Here is a 19177-nt window from a genome sequence, read left to right on the forward strand (position 1 = left end):
TTGCCTGTTCACTGGGAGAGGTGCCTGTTCACACGGGGGCAGTCTTTTTCTTTGCCAATGACATTCATCTGTGCATTGATCGAATCACAACTGAAGACCTATTACTTGCCAGACACTGTTCTAGGTGCTCAGGAATACTGAGGTCAACGGGCACAAACCCTGCCCTCAAGAAGCTCCCATTCTAAAAAAAAAAAAAAAAAAGAAGAAGAAGAAGAAGCTCCCATTCTAGAAGCAGGAGACCAATAAAAAAGCCACAAGTAAAGACAGAATTGGCTGATGGTGGTAAGTGGAGACAGAGGAAGCAGAATAAAGGGAATTCTTTGATTGTCAAAGAAAGTAACTCCTTGTTCTAATAATAGGAGTTATGTTAAATATTTTTTTCAGGTTGTCATTTGCCTTCTCACTACATCTAGGAGTTTTGGTTGATGCAAAAGTATTCCATGTGGCCAAATTTATAAATCTTTCCCTTTATGATTTTTTTTTTGGGGGGGCTGGAAAGATTTTCTCCATCCTAAGATTATAAAAGCATTTGCCCAGGTTTTCTTCTGTGCCTTATGGATTTACTTATTCCATTTAAGTCTTTAATCCATCTGGAATTGTTTTCAGCATAAAGAGGGAGGAAGGGATCCAGCTAAATTGGCCCATGACCACTCATTGAATAAGCCATCTTTTCCTTGGGGATTTGAAATGGCATCTATAAAATGCATGAATTCTCCAGGGTATTTGGGTCTGCTTTTGCACTCTGTGTTTATCCCTATGGCATACGCACCACTTAAATCACTATACCTTCGTATTTATGACATTTGGAAAAGTTGACTCTTTGGACAAATTACCTAACTTCTCTGGGCCTCAGTTTCCACCCCTGTAAAACAGGGATATCACCAAATTTGAAGGGTTGTTCTGAGAACGAACGAATGAATGAATGAATGGGTCACTTTAGCCCAAAGGGCCAGGTAAGCCGCTGTGAGAAGGTAATGTTTGAGCTGAAATCTAATTGACAAGGAAGAGCAAGCCAGATAGAGGGAATAGCAAAGCCGAAGGCCCTGAGGCAGGAGTAGTTTAGCCTGTGGCGGTATCAGGGAGGAGCCTAGAGCTTCTGGAGGAGATTGGGCAGGGGCCTGGTTGGAAATGGTGCGCCTTGGCAAGGGGTTTGGCTGTCACCATAAAGGCACTGGGGAGCCACAGCAGGATTGGGAGGGAGGGTGGAGCCCTTTGACTGTGCCCCTGTCCCCACAGTCGATGGAGTCGCAGGTGGAGGAGTGGTACCGCGAGGTGGGAGAGTTGCAGGCGCAGACCGCCGCCCTGCCGCTGGAGCCGGCCAGCAAGGAGCTGGTGGGCGAGCGGCAGAACGCGGTGGGCGAGCGCCTGGTGCGCCTGCTCGAGCCCTTGCAGGAGCGCCGCCGCCTGCTGCTCGCCTCTAAGGAGCTGCACCAGGTGGCGCACGACCTTGACGACGAGCTGGTGAGGACGGGCGCGGGGACTGGGGCGAGGCCCGGGTAAAGCGGAGGAGATAGTTGCGCGGCTGGGATGGGATGGGGGGCAGCGGGAGAGCCAGCGGGCCCGCGGGGGCGTGGAGGTTGGGAGTGAGGGCGGGACCGTGGGACCTTGGCGAGTTCAAGGGCGTAGCTGGCTGGGAGACCTTCCCCCTGACCAACTGGGAGACCTTCCCCCTGACTCGAGGCTAGACTCAGTCATCCAGTTCTTCCCTCCCTTAATCATTCACTCGTTCACTTATTCATTCATTCATTCATTCACTTTTTCGCATTTACTCACTTTCATTCATTCATTGGTTTATTCATGAAGTCATTTAGTTATTCATTGACTCATCTTTATTCTTTCCTCCACTGATTTATTGCTATTCATTTATTCACTCATCCCTCATTCATTCCTCATTCAGTCACTCGCTTCCTGATCTGCTCATTCATCCTTTCACTCACTAATTTGTTCATTTGCTTGATCCTTATGGGCCAAGCTCTGTACTTGGATGATGCTGGGGTCACAGGGGGACCAAGACAGACCCCATTCCTGCCCATAGGAGGCTCAAGAATCCGAAGGGGGAAACGGACTTATCTCCAGACAGTGACAACCCAGGGTGGTTTGGGCTGTTATGAGCGAGTTCAGGAGGCTGGGGGAGCCTAGAGGAGGCAATGGGCCAAAGTCAGGGAGGGTTTCCTAGAGGAGGGGATGTCTTGAGTTGAGACATGAAGGAAGAGTCCCCATTAGCCTGCTGAGGGAGAGGGAAGGGAATTACAGGACTCAAGACCTTCCCGTGCCAAGGACAGAGGTAAGCAAGCCTGTGTGGTATGGCTTACAGCCACCTGTGCAGGTGGCTTACAGTTTAATTGGGATGCAGTGGTCTTTGGGTGCATTCTCCCCTTGACTTGATCCCTGCATCCTTTCCAGGCATGGGTCCAGGAGCGACTGCCACTGGCCATGCAGACGGATCGAGGCAGTGGCTTACAGGCTGTCCAGCAGTACATCAAAAAGAACCAGGTGAGCAGAGCCAGAGGGAGGATGTGGGTTAGGGCACATTTGGAGACAAGTGAGAAAAAACAGCTCAAAGTGGTTAAAACCAAAATGTGTTGTCTCTTGTGATTGAGAAGAGTGTGGACAGCAGGTATAGCTGCATCCAGGTCCTTCCTTGATGTCATGAATCTCGCAACTCCATTGTGTGTGTGTGTGTGTGTGTGTATTTCTGTGTTAGCTTTGGTCTCAGGTCAACTCTCTCCTCTCTCTCCCTCTCAATAATTTCAGCAGTAGTCCCAGGATTAACTCTTATGGGCTCAGCTTGAGTCCCATGCCCATCCCTGAACTAATCATGGTGGCCAGGGATTTAGACTGCTCTGTTGGCCTGGTCTGGACTCAGGGGCCACTCTTGGTGGTGTCAGCCTTCACTTAATTACCTGAGCTGAGATGGAGACGAGGGGGTTCCCCGGAGGAAAGTCAGGGTCCCGTGAGAAACAGTAAGGAGAATAGCTTATTAGAAAAGGAAAAGCAACAACAAGTAAGAACTCAAACCACCCACAGAGAGAAAGGACAGAGATGATCAGCAAAAGAACTTCAACTCCTAATAGTGTCCGTTCCACTCATGGAGGGGGAGCTCTTGAGCCCCTAAGATCTCTGGATCTCTGTTCCCCTCCCTGGGCCTCAGTTCCACATCTAAAGAAGCAGAGAGGGGCACCTGGGTGGCTCAGTGGGTTAAGCCTCTGCCTTCAGCTCAGGTCATGATCTCAGGGTCCTGGGATCGAGCCCCGCATCAGGCTCTCTGCTCAACAGGGAGACTGCTTCCCCCTCTCTCTCTGCCTGCCTCTCTGCCTGCTTGTGATCTCTCTCTCTCTCTGTCAAAGAAATAAGTAAAATCTTAAAAAAAAAAAAAAAAAAGCAGAGAGTTGGTTTAGAGCAGTGGTTTTCAAATCCCTTCGCAGAGGAACTTTTTGGGCGAAGCCACTCATTCACCAAACCCAGTGTAAGATGCTTGAGAGAGGAACGAATAATACTAATACTAATAATTACAGGTTAATTAAAGACTTACTGTGTGCCAAGTATGGTCGTAGGGGGTTATATGTGGGTCTTTAAAAATTTAATCCCCACAATAACCTTATCAGGTAGGTCTTCTCATTACTCCCCTTTACCAAAAAATGTGAGCTGGGAGAACGGGCACTGAAGGATGGTAAGGAGGTGGGCTTACAAATGATTCTTAAAGGTTTGTGACCATGCTGCCCTAGATGGAGTTCTTTAAGAGGCTGAAGGGTTTTTTGTCTTTTTGTGGGTTTTTTTTTTAGCTTTCATTTTTCTATTTTGCTGAAAACACTCTTGGCTGTGTTTTTTTTAATATTTTATTAATTTATTTGCGAGAGGCGCACGCATGTGCACGAGCAGGGCATGGGGCAGAGGAAGAGGGAGAAGCCGACTGCGCTCATCCTGGGCTCTATCCTGGGACCCTGAGGTCATGACCGAGCCAAAAGACAGACGCTTAACAGACCGAGCCACCCGGAGACCCCGGAAAACACTCATGACTGTTGACAGTGTTGGAGACTATTAGAACTGGCCCGTCCTTTTCATTGTTGACGGAAGTGTGCAAGTGCACTTCACACTTGTCACTGCGGTGGGGGTGGGGGCCCTGTGTGTGAGCAGGAGCGCTGGATGCTTCTGAGCCCATGGAGGGCTAACAGCAGCTAGTACTGACTGAGCACCTACTGTATGCCCGCTCAGCTCTGAGTGCTCCAGGGTACAACAGCCTCATGAGGTGGACATTAAGCACCCACTCCCACCAGTCACAGGGCAGTCTGGGAAGTTGGCAAGTTCCTCAAGCTCTCCGTGCCTCAGTTTCCCCATCTGTAAAGTGAGACAGAGAACTGGAGGGGCAGTGAGGACTGGAGGAGTGGCCACATCCTGCAAAGCCCTTGTTTAGCCAAGTGCCTGGCAGGTGGTAGGCACTCAGGGTCGCCCCTTAGCACCTCTGTTTGCAAGTCAAGGAAACTTAGGCACAGGAGAAGCTAAGTAAGGTGTGCGCCAAGTCCAGGGCTGGTAGAGGGAACCTTCTGGGCTGATGGAAGTGTTCCATATCCCGACCTGGGCATGCGGTGTACCCGCTTGTGAACGTGTTGAACTGTACCCCCGAAGACGTGCACACCTCACTGCACGGGAGATACATGCGCGCTGCCCCCCAGCAGCCTGATTCTCAGTCCTTTGGGCCATTAGAGGGTATCTTACACCACCAGGCGTCTTGGTTGGGAGCACAGTGTCTGGAGCCTGCATGCTGTGTTCAAATCCTGTCGCGCCCTTACTAACTGCTTGTTCCCGGGTGATGAACTGCTGCTCTCGGTGTCAGTTTTCCCCCGTTTTCTCAGCTGCAGCAGGGGGTCGTGAGTGAGCTAGGAACAGCGAACTCCCTTAGCGGTGCCTGGTGCATCGGGGTGATCAGTGGCGGGTTCCCTTGGTGGAATGTGCCAGTCTCTGAGGCGCACGCGGGCTACCCCGTTCCCCCGGGCCTCGGAATGCTCCTCTCCACCACACCCCCACCTCCCATCCCCAGGGCCTGAGGAGGGAGATCCAGGCGCACGGGCCACGGCTGGAGGAGGTGCTGGAGCGCGCTGGCGCGCTGGCATCGCTGCGCAGCCCCGAGGCGGAGGCCGTGCGTCGCGGCCGGGAGCAGCTGCAGGGCGCCTGGGCCGGACTGCGGGAGGCGGCCGAGCGGCGGCAGCAGGTGCTGGACGCGGCCTTCCAGGTGGAGCAGTACTACTTCGATGTGGCCGAGGTGGAGGCGTGGCTGGGCGAGCAGGAGCTGCTCATGATGAGTGAGGACAAGGGCAAGGTGCGCCCGGGCTGGGGGTGTGGGGGCCTGGGGGCGCTGGAGCGGGGGGCCGGCCGCTGCCGCCTCATCGCGGGCGCCGTGTGCCCCCAGGACGAACAGAGCACCCTGCAGCTGCTCAAGAAGCACCTGCAGCTGGAGCAGGGCGTGGAGAACTACGAGGAAAGCATCGCGCAGCTGTCGCGCCAGTGCCGGGCGCTGTTGGAGATGGGGCACCCGGACAGGTGGGCGGGTGGGGAGGGGGGATTGGGGCCAGGCAGGGGCGGGGCCAGTTCTTAAGGAATGGTCGGGAAGGATCTGAAGCTTCACTATTGGAAATTGGGACACGCCCCAATGGACGTTGGAGTGGGAGAGGCGCTCCCTGCCAGGAGCTGGAGTCCTGGGATTTCAGCATGTGGGTGGGCGGCGAATGGAGGGGCGGTGCCCAGGGATGTTGAGAGGATGGGGCCAGGGGTATTGGGAGATGATGTCTCAGACTGAGGAGAGAAGGAAGAGCTCAGGACAGGGAAGGATCCCTTCCTACCCAGTGTCTGGGAGGACTGAAAAGCTGGGAGTGCTGTGATTGGGCCTAGGCAGATACCTTCTGGTATAGGGCTTCCCTGAGACCAGGAGTAGGGGCCATATCTGGGAGTCCTGGGCTAGGGGTGAGACCTGAGAGGAGGCACAGGGCTAGACCTCTGTCCTCCAAAGCCAGGAGATGGCCTGGAGCTGAGATGGCCTGGCTGGGGACCCAAGTAGGGAGTCAGCAGCCCCACCCAGGCTACTGGAGGGGCAGGGAATGGGATCACAGAGAAGCTGGGGGAAGAGGGAGCCTTGAACTTGTCAAGCTTAGGGAAGCAAAGTTTTCCCAGAGTGCTCAGCTGCAAGTATTGGGTTCACTGAATCCAAGCCTTGCAGAAAACAAGGATGGGAGGATACACAGCCTTACCTCAACAGGGGGTGTCCGGGCGCGGGGGAGTCACAGCTCTGTGCTGGAAGTCTCAGGGGGCTCCGTCCCTGCCCCTCCCTGTCCCCCATCAGCGAGCAGATCAGCCGCCGGCAGTCTCAGGTGGACCGTCTGTACGTGGCGCTCAAGGAACTGGGGGAGGAGCGCAGGGTAGGCCTGGAACAGCAGTATTGGCTCTACCAGCTCAGCCGGCAGGTGGACGAGCTCGAGCACTGGATCGCGGAGAAGGAGGTGGTGGCCGGCTCACCCGAGCTTGGCCAGGACTTTGAGCATGTCACGGTGAGCTTTGCCAGTAATAATATTAATACCAGTGGCTACTGCATATGCAACTAAGCTTCTCTGGGCCTCAGTTTCCCCAGTCATAATGTGAGGATAATAGCAGCCCCCACCTCCTGGCTCTTCTGGGAGCCCCAAGATTCACCATAGTGTGAAGCGCTTAGGAAGAGTTAGTTACTATCATGTGTTTATTTTTCTTGTTACTGCTACAGCTACAGCGGGAGCACTTCCCTTTATATCATGACCGTCATGGTCAGCATGATTATTATTACTCTTACCTGCTACAAGATGGCAGGCTGGAGGGGGCTTGGGTGCACAGGACCTTTGCCCATGCCGTGTACCCTGGGGGGGCAGGTGCTGCAGGAGAAATTCTCAGAGTTCGCCAATGAGACGGGCACCGCGGGGCGGGAGCGGCTGGCGGCCGTGAACCAGATGGTGGATGAGCTGATCGAGTGCGGCCACACAGCGGCGGCCACCATGGCCGAGTGGAAGGACGGGCTGAACGAGGCCTGGGCCGAGCTGCTGGAGCTTATGGGCACTCGGGCCCAGCTGCTGGCCGCCTCTCGGGAGCTGCATAAGTTCTTCAGCGACGCCCGAGAGCTTCAGGGACAGATCGAGGAGAAGCGGAGGCGTCTGCCCCGTCTGACTGCCCCGCCTGAGCCGAGACCCAGTGCCAGCTCCATGCAGCGGACACTGCGCGCTTTTGAGCATGATCTGCAGCTCCTCGTGTCCCAGGTGGGGTGCCGGTGGCTGAGGGGGGAGGTGGGAGGGTCTGGGTGACTGGGCCGAGGGGTGCTGGGCAACAGAGCAGGTGGAAATTAGACAGTGGAGCAGGTGAAAACAGACCAGAGAACAGGCAGAAGCGAGATGATGGGACAGGTAGAAAACCCACTGATTGCATGGTGCCCAGAAGTCAGACAGTGTCCGGAAAAGGTGGCTGAGTATGTCTGATAGAAATGGGACACTGTTTCCAGTGGAGACTGGGCAGGGCTTCTCCCAGAAACTGTGAAGGGAATCTTATCCAAATCCAGATGGAGAGCCTAAAGGAAATTTCAGAGGCTTCAGAGACACTTGGCAGTGGGGCAGATAGAGATTAGATAGCAGGTCTCTGATGGAAATGATATGATCTTCCTGCAAGAAATTCGATGGAGGTGGATTTTAATGGACATGGTAACAGAGCCAAAAGAAATCAGGCTGTGAATCTGACAGGAGTCGGGAGGCGGATCTGAGAAATGAGATGGAAAGGAGGCTGTGGGCGGGAATAGAGCTCCCATGGCCCAACCAGGGAAATTGGGCTGCGGGTCCAGCAGAAAGCAGAAACGGGACAATCGTCTTTATGGGAACCATCCAGCTGACTGTTAGGAATCATGCAGAGAGACTGACAGGGATTAGGTGGCGGGTCTCATAGAAAGAGGGCGGTCACTCCAAAAAAAATCAGGCAGTTGAACCAGCGAGCAGTGGGTCTGCTAGAACCCACGTGGCACAACCAACAGAAATTGAGCAGGAGATCCAACAGGAACTGAGTAGCCATTCTGAAGGGAACTGGGCAGTAGGTAGCGATAAGAGGGAGACTCCGCTGTGGGATCACGAGGGGGCGGGCTCCCCGCACCCAGCCAGCCAATGGGGGAAGGAGGGCGGAGCCCGAACCCCACGGAGGGGCTGGGGCAGGACCTGGTTTGCCCCGCAGGTGCGGCAGCTCCAGGAGGGGGCAGCCCAGCTGCGGACGGTGTACGCGGGGGAGCACGCGGAGGCCATCGCCAGCCGGGAACAGGAGGTGCTGCAGGGCTGGAAGGAGCTGCTGGCCGCCTGTGAGGACGCCCGCCTGCACGTCAGCTCCACAGCCGACGCCCTGCGATTCCACAGCCAGGCCCGTGACCTTCTTTCTTGGATGGACGGCATCGCCAGCCAGATCGGGGCAGCCGACAAGCCCAGGTGCCCCTCCCCCCACCGCGGGCTTCCCACCTGCCACCACCCCCAGCCTGTCAGCCGTCCCCTGCCCATAAGAAATCACAACAGCCAACACCTGGGAGACCCCTGGAGGGCCCCTGGTGGGGGTGGGGGGCAGGCACTGTACTAAGTGCTTCATGTTTATTAGGACCCCTTGTCACGCCTGGCCCCGGCGACTCAGAGCATAGGGTGTCCTCCTGCCTTCTGGCCTTCCCACATGCCCCGCACTGCCCTCCCCGTGGGAGGGGGCTGGCCTTGGGATAGGGACAGCGACGTGTAGGGCTGTTATTTGTGGGTTAACGTAGCCAGTAGTGGGCACGGACTTATTGCTGATGTGACAGTCTGATGTGAACTGTCCCACAGTGATGGGGACCCAGGGTCTTTCCATTACTTGGCCCTGGGAGTGACATTCAGCTACAGCAGAGGAAAAGATCACGTGGGAACTTTTGGGGACTAAACCTACACCCACATTCTGTCAGCCCGGTAACCCTAACCTGTCTGCCTGCGGGGCTGGGGAACGTAGGCCAGTGGTGTGTCCGGGAAGACAGGAAATTTCGAGAGTGGTGGACACAGAGCATTATTTCCATGACTGTGGGGACTTGCCTGTGTTCATTTACTCAGCAAATACTTACCGAATGCCCGCCGTGTGCTGGACGGGGAGCAAGACCCAGCTGCTGTCCTGGTTCAGCTTACATTCTGCAGGGTGGGCACAAGTAACCCATAAATTAAAAAGCAACTACCATTATTTCAGACAGCAGTAAGTGCTCTGAAGGCAAATAAAGCAAAGTAAGGGGATGCGGGGCTCGTGGGCAAGGCCTCTCCGAGGATGGGATATGGGCAAGGAAACCTTGATGAAGTGTTGGTGAGTTGGGTAAAGTTTTGGGGGAAGGGTTTTCCAGGTGGAGGGACCAGCAAGTGCAAAGACCCTGAGGTAGGTTGTGGTCATGCGTGTTTGAGGAAGAGCCAGACCATCCTTATGATCGGATGGAGTGAGTGAGGTGGGGGGCTTAGCATAAGGTCACTCCAGATGCCTTGTGGGAAGAGTACGGTGAGAAAAGGGTAGAAACAGGTGAACCAGCCAGGAGGCCACTGCTATAATCCCGGTGAGAGGTGGGGTGGCTTGTGGCTTGGCGCAGTCTGATGGTTGTAGAGAGAGGGAGAAGTGATTCATTTTAGGAATTAACATCTTTTCATTTTGAAAAATTTCAAATATACCCAGAAGTAGCAAGAACAGTAGAATGACAGCCCCCACCCCCACATGCAGAGTAATCATCCATCAATATCTGGTCCTTTTTCACCCGTATCCTCCCCAACTCCCCGCCGCCCCTCGCTGAGTTCTTTTAAAACAAAACCTCAGGTTTCACACCATTTTCACAGGGTGCTTTAACGTTATAAATATACAGTGTGACTGATGGGTTAGCTTCAGGGGCTGAGAGAAAAAAAAAAAAGACAAGTTATCGATGAATGATGGGTGAATTTACTGAGCCGGAGAACTGCAGGGGAGGGCACTTTGAGGAAATAGGAGAGAATCAGAGAGATCATTCTAGACATACCAAGTCTTAGGTAGGCATCTTATAATGCGGGACCTTCAGAAATAAGTTTGAACCAAAAAAAAAAAAAAAAGAAGAAGAAGAAGAAGTTTGGACATAGTAAGTCTTATAAAGCTATATTTGCTGACTGGTGGAACCTTCAGAAATTTCGGATTTGTTTCGGACATATGAGAGCTAAGAACAGTCCAGTGGTTATATAACACAAGCCACAAATGTGAGCCACATAGAGAATTTAAGATTTTCTTGTAACCACATCAAAAAAAGGGCACAAAGAAGCAAGCAAAAATTAATTTTAGCAATTCATTTTATTTAACCTCGTAAACCCCAAATATCACTTCAACATGTAGTCAAAATTCAAATTATTGAGAGGTGCCTGCCTGGCTCAGTCGGTAGAGCATGTGACTCACTCTTTTTTTTTTTTAAGATTTTATTTATTTATTTGACAGACAGAGATCACAAGTAGGCAGAGAGGCAGGCAGAGAGAGAGAGGGGGAAGCAGGCTCCCCGCTGAGCAGAGAGCCCGATGCGGGGCTCGATCCCAGGACCCTGGGATCATGACCTGAGCCGAAGGCAGAGGCTTTAACCCACTGAGCCACCCAGGCACCCCATGTGACTCACTATTGATTTTGGGGTCATGAGTTCAAGCCTCATGCTGCAGGTAGAGCTTACTTTATGAAAAATTAAAAATATTTTAAAAAACATAAAAGTATTGCGATATTTTACAGTCCTCAAAATACGGTGTGTGCTCTACGTTTCCACACATCTCAGTTCAGACCAGCCACACTTCCAGGGCTGGGTTGCTTACCCATGTCTAGTGGCGACCTAGTGTTTGGTTAGCACAGACGTGGGATGCTCAGATCACTGACTGGCCTTCAGAGGCATAGCTTCAAAAAAACGAGAAAAAAAATGGACCTTGAAGTCTGAGGTTAGAATCATCAAAGTATGACATTCTAGCACCTCAGCAAAAGTTGGAATCCCTGAGAACCTGGTCCGAGAAGGTGGGTGTCCTGTCCCGAGACGCTCAGGGAATTGGGCTCCCTGGAAGTTGCATCTGTCATGGCGGCTGGGGGCGGCTACCTGAGACTCAGATTCCCGCCCCCCGACCACCACCACCACCACCACCACCACCACCACCACAGGGACGTGTCTTCAGTGGAGGTGCTCATGAACTACCACCAGGGCCTGAAGACGGAGCTGGAGGCCCGGGTGCCCGAGCTGACGGCCTGCCAGGAGCTCGGGCGCTCTCTGCTGCTCAACAAGAGTGCCATGGCTGATGAGGTGGGAAGGGGTGCTGGGGGGTCCCCCTCTGCCCTCCGTGCCCATTGCAGTGGGAGCCCCCCTTGACACCTTTCCTACCCACGTGCCACTCGCAGATCCAGGCACAGCTGGACAAGCTGGGAACCAGGAAGGAAGAGGTGTCAGACAAGTGGGACCGCCATTGGGAATGGCTGCAGCAGAGTGAGTGGGGACCTGGACACACGGGGCTCAAGGGCACAGGGACAAGCTCCATCCAGCGTGTTTGGAAAGGCCCAGAGGGTGACACAGCCTGCTTTGCACGCCACTCGTGGGTGCCCCACTGCAAACATGAAGGCCTGGGAGGGTGGACAGGAGGAACGCCTTGCCATTGAATACCTAGTGGCAGACACCTAGGGGAGAAGCCGGTGCCCTCAGAAATCCCCCCAACCCGCCCTCAGTCCTGCAGAACCCAGAATGGTCAGGCTTGGGATACAGAAAGCCAGAGGGTGTGGAGGGCGAGAGGAGACAGCCAGCGCCCTGTGAAGGGCCCCCATCACCCTTACCCACCGATGTCTCCCCTCAGTGCTGGAAGTGCACCAATTTGCCCAGGAGGCCGTGGTGGCCGATGCCTGGCTGACGGCCCAAGAGCCAATCCTGCAGAGCCGGGAGCTGGGCAGCAGCGTGGATGAGGTGGAACAGCTTATCCGGAGACACGAGGCCTTCCGCAAAGCGGCTGCCGCCTGGGAAGAAAGGTTCAGCTCCCTGCGGCGCCTGACCACGGTCAGCACCCCAGATCCTGCCCCAGCCACCCCCACACCCATCCCTCTATGTGTGACTCAGCACTGTGTTGAGGCTGAGACAGATTCTTACTGGGCTCCCGGTCCAGTGGGGGAAGGGGGAACACCCTTGTTGCCAGACAGTGACAGCCCAGGGCTGGGATGGGGGAAACACAGGGGGCTGTGGGAGCCCAGAAGCGTTTGTCTTGGTTTGGGGAGCTCTGATCTGAGACTTGAAGAATGAGAGGAGGTCCTGGGTTGGGGGGACATTCAGGAAGGAGGTGATGGAGTCAGAAAGGCACCTAGAGAAAGTGATGATTTAGGCGATTTTTTTTTAAGATTTTATTTGTTTGACACAGACACAGCAAAAGAGGGAACACAAGCAGGAGGAGGGGAGTGGGAGAGGGAGAAGCAGGCTTCCTGTATTTGACAGATCACAAGTAGTCAGAGAGGCAGGCAGAGAGAGAGAGAGAGAGAGAGAGGAGGAAGCAGGCTCTCCGATGAGGAGAGAACCTGATGAGGGGCTCCATCACAGGACCCTGAGATCATGACCTGAGAGGAAGGCAGAGGCCTTAACCCACTGAGCCACCCAGGCACCCCCGATTTAGGCAATTCTTAAAAGAACACTATTTATGCCAAGGAAAATAGGAATTAAGTTCCCGGCAGGGAAAAAGCATAGGCTCAGGCCCGCACAACCTTGCTTTTTCAATAATAGAAACTACTAAACTGCGCGGGAAGGCAGACAACCCACAGGGGTCTTCCCAGACCACCCCCCCCCACACACACACATGCCCCTCTACCTGACCCTGGCCCTCCGTTCCCAGATAGAGAAACTCAAGGCGGAGCAGAGCAAGCAGCCCCCCACTCCCCTGCTGGGGCGCAAGTTCTTTGGAGACCCCACGGAACTGGCGGCCAAGGCAGCACCCCTCCTGAGGCCAGGGGGCTACGAGAGGGGCTTGGAGCCCCTGGCTCGCCGGGCCTCGGACACACTGTCGGCGGAGGTGCGGACCCGCGTGGGGTACGTGCGCCAGGAGCTCAAGCCTGAGCGCCTCCAGCCGCGCATCGACCGGCTGCCGGAGATCCCGGGGAGGGTGGAGCCCCCGGCCCCGCCGTCGGTACCAGAGGATGTGGCGGAGACCCCGGGGGCCCTCGTGGTGGCGGAGCAGGTCCGGCCGCGGCCAGAGCGCCAGGAGTCAGCTGATCGCGCTGAGGAGCTGCCCAGGAGGCGGCGACCGGAGCGACAGGACACCGCCGATCAATCCGAGGAGGCTGCGCGGAGGCGACGGCCAGAGCGGCAGGAGTCTGCGGAGCACGAGGCGGCACACAGCCTCACCCTGGGCCGCTACGAGCAGATGGAGCGGCGGCGCGAGCGGCGAGAGAGGCGGCTGGAGAGGCAGGAGTCCAGCGAGCAGGAGATGCCGACCAGAGGAGAGCTGGCCAAGGGGTGAGGCCCCGGTGTGCCCCGGGGAGTGAGGGAAAGGGGATGCAGAGTACCCGGACCCACGCAGGCCCAATGGAGAGGGCTTACAAGGCTCAGAACTGCTTCAGATACTGTCCTGGTACGCATTTTGCAGAGGTGTAAGCTGGGGCTGAAAGAGGTTAGGAGAGGTGCCCCTTGTCTCACAGCTAGGTGGCCTGGGCAGGAATTTTGTCCTCTCTGCACCTCAGTTTCTCTACTGGGCTAGTGGTGGGACCATCTTCTCCCTGAGCAGAGATAAGACCCTTTATCGTAGTCTCTCTCAACCTTATAAACAGGGAGCTGCTGTCATCTCCATTTTGTGGAGGCTCAGAAAGGGCAAATCACTCAGTTTGGGTGAAGCAGGACTGGAACCCAGGCCTTCCAGACCTCAGTGTTAACCAGTGTGAGGAGCGGAGTGAGCCAACCAGCTGTGTCCCCAGAAAGAGGCATTTGGTCAGATATGTTTTGGAGACAATGACTTCTTGACTCCTTTTTAATTTTGTATATCATGACCAGTTGCCAGACATGGCCCAATTACCTATGGTGTATAAGGCAAGCATCTCAGAAAGGCAGCTTGCCGGAGCGGCCAGGTGCCTTGCATCTCGGGCGCCTCCAGCCAACCAGGCTGGTCCCTGGGAGAGGGCATCCCAGTTCCATTGGGTCTTTTGGCCTCCCCCTCCCAGGAAGGCCACCCTAGCTGACATTGTGGAGCAGCTGCAGGAGAAAGAAGCAGGCCCAGGGCTCCCTGTTGGGGTAAGTTGAGCCTCAGGATGGGGGGCGGGGGTATGGGGAACCCTCTCCACCGAGCAGGCATCAGGACCCAGAAGCACCAATGCCTAGACCTGCTTTCCCCAAATCTGAGCCCTGCAGAGATTCTCAGGGGATGATGGGGAGATCCCCCAGATGCTTCCCACAATCTGAAAATTTCTCCTTTAGAAAGAGAAGGCCAGCAGCCTAAGGAGACTCCTACCCCCCTCTACACACAGACTGCACACTCTTTCCACATCTGTCCCGGGGTCTCAGATATCGTCACAGACAGCCACACACACACACACACACACAGAAGTCCCAGATTCCTCCTACAGACAGCTGGGGCACCAACCTCCCTGCATCCCCACCTCCATAGATCGAGTGCTTTCCTCCCCAAGCTTGAGAGCAATTCCAAACCTGGGAGTCCTGACAGTCTCACTCCCAACACCGGTGGGGCCCCTAAAAGCTAAGCCTCCAGCCCTGAGGTCCTCCCATACTCGCCTCCAAGACAGATGGGACCCCCCCAGACCCATGAATCCCCCGGAGAGATGGCCCCAACAGCCCCCCTATGGACAGCACCCCTCTTCCCCCTCCCTTCACACAGCCGTCGCTGCCTCAGCCTCGCGAGCTTCCCCCAGGCCGCCTGCCCAACGGGCTTGAGCCGCCCGAGCGGACACCTCGGCCGGACCGGCCGCGGGCACGCGACCGGCCCAAGCCGCGACGGCGGCCGCGGCCCAGAGAGGGTGGTGAGGGCGGGGGAAGCCGGCGCTCGCGCTCCGCCCCGGCCCAGGGCGGCTCCGCCCCCGCGCCTCCGCCACCGCCCACTCACACAGTGCAGCACGAGGGCTTCCTGCTGCGCAAGCGCGAGCTCGACGCTAACCGCAAGTCGTCCAACCGGTGAGCGTGTGGGCAGGGTTTTGGAAGGCGGGTCCCAAGCTCAGAGTATCCAATAAGTGACTAGATGGGGCCTTGAGGAGGGGGGTGGTACTAAAGTTCAGGGAATCCAACGGGTGGTGGGAGTAGGAGGGGCCTGAAGGAGGCGGGGTTAACGTCAAGCGCTCAAATCTATAAACTGGAGGCGCGGGACCTAAACTTAGTGTGTCCAGTGGGCGAGGGGGTGGAGCTTAGGTGGGATCCGGATCGGAAGAAAATGTTCCGAGTGCAAATAGGCTGCAATCCAAACTCATAGCAATAAATTCAGGAGTTAACTAGAAATAAGAGCAAGTTGGATTGTGGGGTCCAGTCTACATAGTTCCAATGGCTTGTGAGGTGGAGCCTGGAGAAGTCACCCAACCAATGAATGGGGTGGGGCCACCCTCGAAATTTCAAATTGTCAGAGTGGGCGGAAGAGGTCTGAAAAGGGGCAGAGCCCGAAGTCTGAGGTCTGAGGTCTGAGGTCTGAGGTCAGGGGCACATGTAGAAGTCCAAAGAGAGCCTAGCTCAAGGTTGTCCAAGCCTTTTAATTGGGAGGCAGAATCTGGGGAGAGGTGCAGCCAAAATGGGAAGTGCTGACCAACGAGCAGATGGAGGCCTAGATATATGTGAAATGGAAGGAACAGGTTGAAATTTTGCCATGAGGCAGTCTTTCTTCCTTGCGGCAAGGCCAAGGTGGTAATAAAGAGGCACCTGCGGTGTATTTCACTCTCGAGAGGCTCCCTCCTCCGCTGAGGCTTTGGCTGAACGGGGAGACAGGAATTCCTCATTCCAGGCACTGGACCAATAGATCTCCTTGCAGGGGATTCCATGGTGGCAGGGAGGAGTGGCAAGGAACATGCCCAAGCAAAGGCTTATGGAGAAGATAGCTAAAGTCTTGTCTTCGGGAATTTTCAGCATGGGATTAGGGGGGCGGATATGGAAGGGCTACCCCAGCAGGCTTGGAACCGGGAGTCTTAGATTCTCCCCTCAGCTCAGGAACAGACATAGGAATAGACCCCAGACATAGGGCCCAGAGGAAGGAAGGGTCAGGCCTTTTCAGCCATGAAGGGTGTTAATGAAGAGTTCCCAGGCAGAGTGCTGTGACTCTGCCTTGAGCCCCATATCGTCGCCCCAGGTCGTGGGTGAGCCTGTACTGCGTGCTCAGCAAGGGGGAGCTGGGCTTCTACAAGGACGCCAAGGGCCCGGCGTCTGGGGGCACACACGGCGGGGAGCCACTGCTCAGCCTGCACAAGGCCACCAGCGAGGTGGCTAGTGACTACAAGAAAAAGAAGCACGTCTTCAAGCTCCAGTGAGCCCCCCAATGGGCAGGAGGGAGGGATCCGAGGCCCAACTTCCCCCTCCCAGCAATACCCTGCTCCCCTGGAGGCTAGCTGGTGGGCGGGTGGGCCGAGCCCCTGCCCCAGATTCCCCAAGTCCTGTTGTCCCCTCCTACAGGACCCAGGATGGCAGCGAGTTTTTGCTCCAGGCTAAAGATGAGGTGAGATCTGGTCCTTTCTCTCCCCTATCTGGACCTCAAGAACTACCTGGTTAACTGGTTCCTGGCCCAGAGAAATGGAGCTATGAGCCAGAAACACAAACCAGAGTCACCAGGCTGTCACGGGAAAGCCCACTGGGAGTGAGCACCCAGAGGAAGTTCCTAACCTATATAAGGACAGGGGACAGGGAATGGGAAGGCTGCCTGGGGGCCCCAGAACAAAGTCCAACCTCCTTGCCTCAGCCTCTGAGAGGACACCAGACAGATAAAGAGGTGGGAGTTAGCTAAAAAGGGATGATACAGGCAGAGAGAACTGCCAAGGGCAGAGAACTAGAGGTGCGGAAATGCAAAGCATTAACTGTGCTGGTGGAGGGTTCAAAGAAGAAGGATCCCTGGAAGGTTCCCAGGGGCTGGATCTCACAGAGCAATCTGGGCCATTTGGAGGAGGTTGGAGTTTGTCCTAAGGGCACTGGGGAGCCATGGCAGAATTTTGAGCAAGACTGGGGAGGGGGGTGGTGGAGTTTACAGTGATGTATAAGAAAGATCTCCCTGGTAATATGCAGGGTAGACTAGGGGAAGGGAGCCAGGACAGGGACCCACGTGGGGACGGCACAAGGCTGGACCCCAGCTGGCATGTGGGAGGGGAGGAGTTGGCTGAGGGTGAACCTTGGGACTGGGGCTAAGGGGCGAGGTCAGGGGAGGAGGAGCAGGCATGGCGGTGGTTTAAAGAGAGGTCGAAAATAATAATGCTGTTATTCATCCTTACAAGAAGCTCCGGAGTAGGCCTGTATTCTCTCCATGCCTTCTTATTTTTAAAATGGGAATAAAAATAGTTTTCCATTCTAGGGTTCTTGTGAGATGTAAGTAAGTTGATACATACAGAGCCACTTCTGTGGCCTGGTGAATGTCAGTGCTCTGGAAATGTCTGCTGATGTTACTGGTTTTTTGTTGTTTATCTCTATAGTGGGAATATAATCCTATTGCCTAAGATTAAGTGAATCAGTCCACAGAAGCACTTAGAACAGAGCCTGGCACATATTAAGGGCTATGTAACTGTTTGCATTATTATGATTAACCGATGTAAGATTGGAAAACTGATGTTCAGAGGGCGGTCCAATTCCAGGCCCATCTATTACTCAGTCTCCCTTCTTCCAAGTCCGGACTCTGTGCCCTGTTTCTCTCTCCAGGAGGAGATGAACGGCTGGCTGGAGGCTGTGGCCGCTTCCGTGGGAGAACACGCTGAGATCGCCCGCTGGGGACAGACACTACCCACCACGTCCTCCACAGACGAGGGCAACCCTAAGCGAGAGGCCGGGGAGCGCAGGGCCAGCGGGCGCCGGAAGTGACTTCCCAGCCCCTGGGCCTGACACAATCCCCGCCCCTTCTCTCCGCACTGTGGGCACAAAGACACTTTCTCTTCCGCAGGGGCGGGAGCCCCTAGTTCCACCGACACTGCGGACGGACGCGCCAAGATGGGCACTGGAAAGGAGGGGACTTCTGCACTCCAGGAAGTGGTGGGGGGATTGCTGCCCCTATAGCCATATCTCGGCCCCTTCCTGCTCGCCACTCCACCCCAGGTGCTGGGGCTCCATTATTTTTATGCAATAACTGAGTTGGGGGGGCGGGTAAAGGGGCCAGTTGAGCCAAGCCCCCTGCCCGGATCTCCGGATCCTGCCCCAAGAAGCTGGGGTGGTAGGGGCGATAATTCCTGCCCCCCCCTCCGCCCTAGGGATGGGCACGGGGCCGCTGGTGAGGTCCCCTGGACCATCCAGGGTGCTAGGGGGTGGGGAGGGGACGCCTCCTCCCCGCCTTTACCTCACTTCCAATGCTGCCTTGATCTCTGTCTGGGTAGGGGGAGTGAAGGGGCCTTGGCCCCTGCACTCCGCCGTCTCAGAGCCATGCGGTTAATTCCTGACTTAGTTTATTTTTGCAAAACGTCAACCTTCTCCTCCCCCGCCCCGCATCCGCGAAGGCTTTTAACGGGAGGGGCGTCAAAGCTCAAAACCGTCTTCCTCTCGCCTCCCCCCTCCAGCTGTAAAGGCCACTTTGTGAGGGGAGGGGCGAGGGGAAGCCCTCCCCCCGCCCTCCCGCATGCTTCTGGCAGGAGCACCTCCCTAGGGAGTGGGGGAACCGGGTTGTGGGCAGCCCCCATGGCCGCCTGGAGGAGCCGCTGGGGCCCGGGGGTGTGGGGCGGTGTGGCAGGCGCACACTGTATGTACCTATAATAAATCCTTTGGCTTTGACGGTCTATGCGGGTTTGTTCGCGTTTCATGGGCGGCGCCTGGGAGGATGTGTTGGGCGGAGTGGAGGGGGCGGCGCAGGGAAAGACTGACTGCAGAGAACATTTAGATAACCTCTCCGTGTGTACTCATTTAGGGATCTAAACACAAGTCCCCGACGAAATACCTAGATTCTATTTTTTAAATGGGGACCGGAAGGATAGCGGAATGTTTTGCTAACCCTTGTAGCTAAACTTCCCCAAAGGGGCCTTGCGGTACGCCCCGTCTAGCACAGGA

General features: G+C 55.5%; 1 protein-coding gene across 2 annotated transcripts in view; it reads left to right on the forward strand.

The window, feature by feature from the left end:
- Window positions 1-18903, forward strand: part of SPTBN4 (spectrin beta, non-erythrocytic 4) — a gene marked incomplete at its 3' end in the record, with an annotated part of 69179 nt that extends 50276 nt beyond the window's left edge. The window contains exons 20-35 of one of the 2 annotated variants that reach the window (XM_080828938.1): window positions 1237-1461; window positions 2404-2493; window positions 5036-5314; window positions 5405-5535; window positions 6332-6536; window positions 6888-7268; window positions 8221-8465; window positions 11170-11308; window positions 11404-11488; window positions 11850-12046; window positions 12867-13486; window positions 14185-14254; window positions 14856-15148; window positions 16302-16475; window positions 16622-16664; window positions 17849-18903. In XM_080828938.1, coding sequence (XP_080685064.1) covers window positions 1237-1461; window positions 2404-2493; window positions 5036-5314; window positions 5405-5535; window positions 6332-6536; window positions 6888-7268; window positions 8221-8465; window positions 11170-11308; window positions 11404-11488; window positions 11850-12046; window positions 12867-13486; window positions 14185-14254; window positions 14856-15148; window positions 16302-16475; window positions 16622-16664; window positions 17849-18007 — 3336 coding nt within the window. Of the gene's footprint in view, window positions 1-1236; window positions 1462-2403; window positions 2494-5035; window positions 5315-5404; window positions 5536-6331; window positions 6537-6887; window positions 7269-8220; window positions 8604-11169; window positions 11309-11403; window positions 11489-11849; window positions 12047-12866; window positions 13491-14184; window positions 14255-14855; window positions 15149-16301; window positions 16476-16621; window positions 16665-17848 lie in introns of those variants that run through there. The other variant, XM_080828939.1, reaches the window with a different exon arrangement.
- Window positions 18904-19177: the final 274 nt, after the last annotated feature.

The sequence above is a fragment of the Martes martes genome (genome assembly GCF_963455335.1).
Source record: "Martes martes genome assembly, chromosome: 17".
Taxonomy (NCBI): Eukaryota; Metazoa; Chordata; class Mammalia; order Carnivora; family Mustelidae; genus Martes; species Martes martes.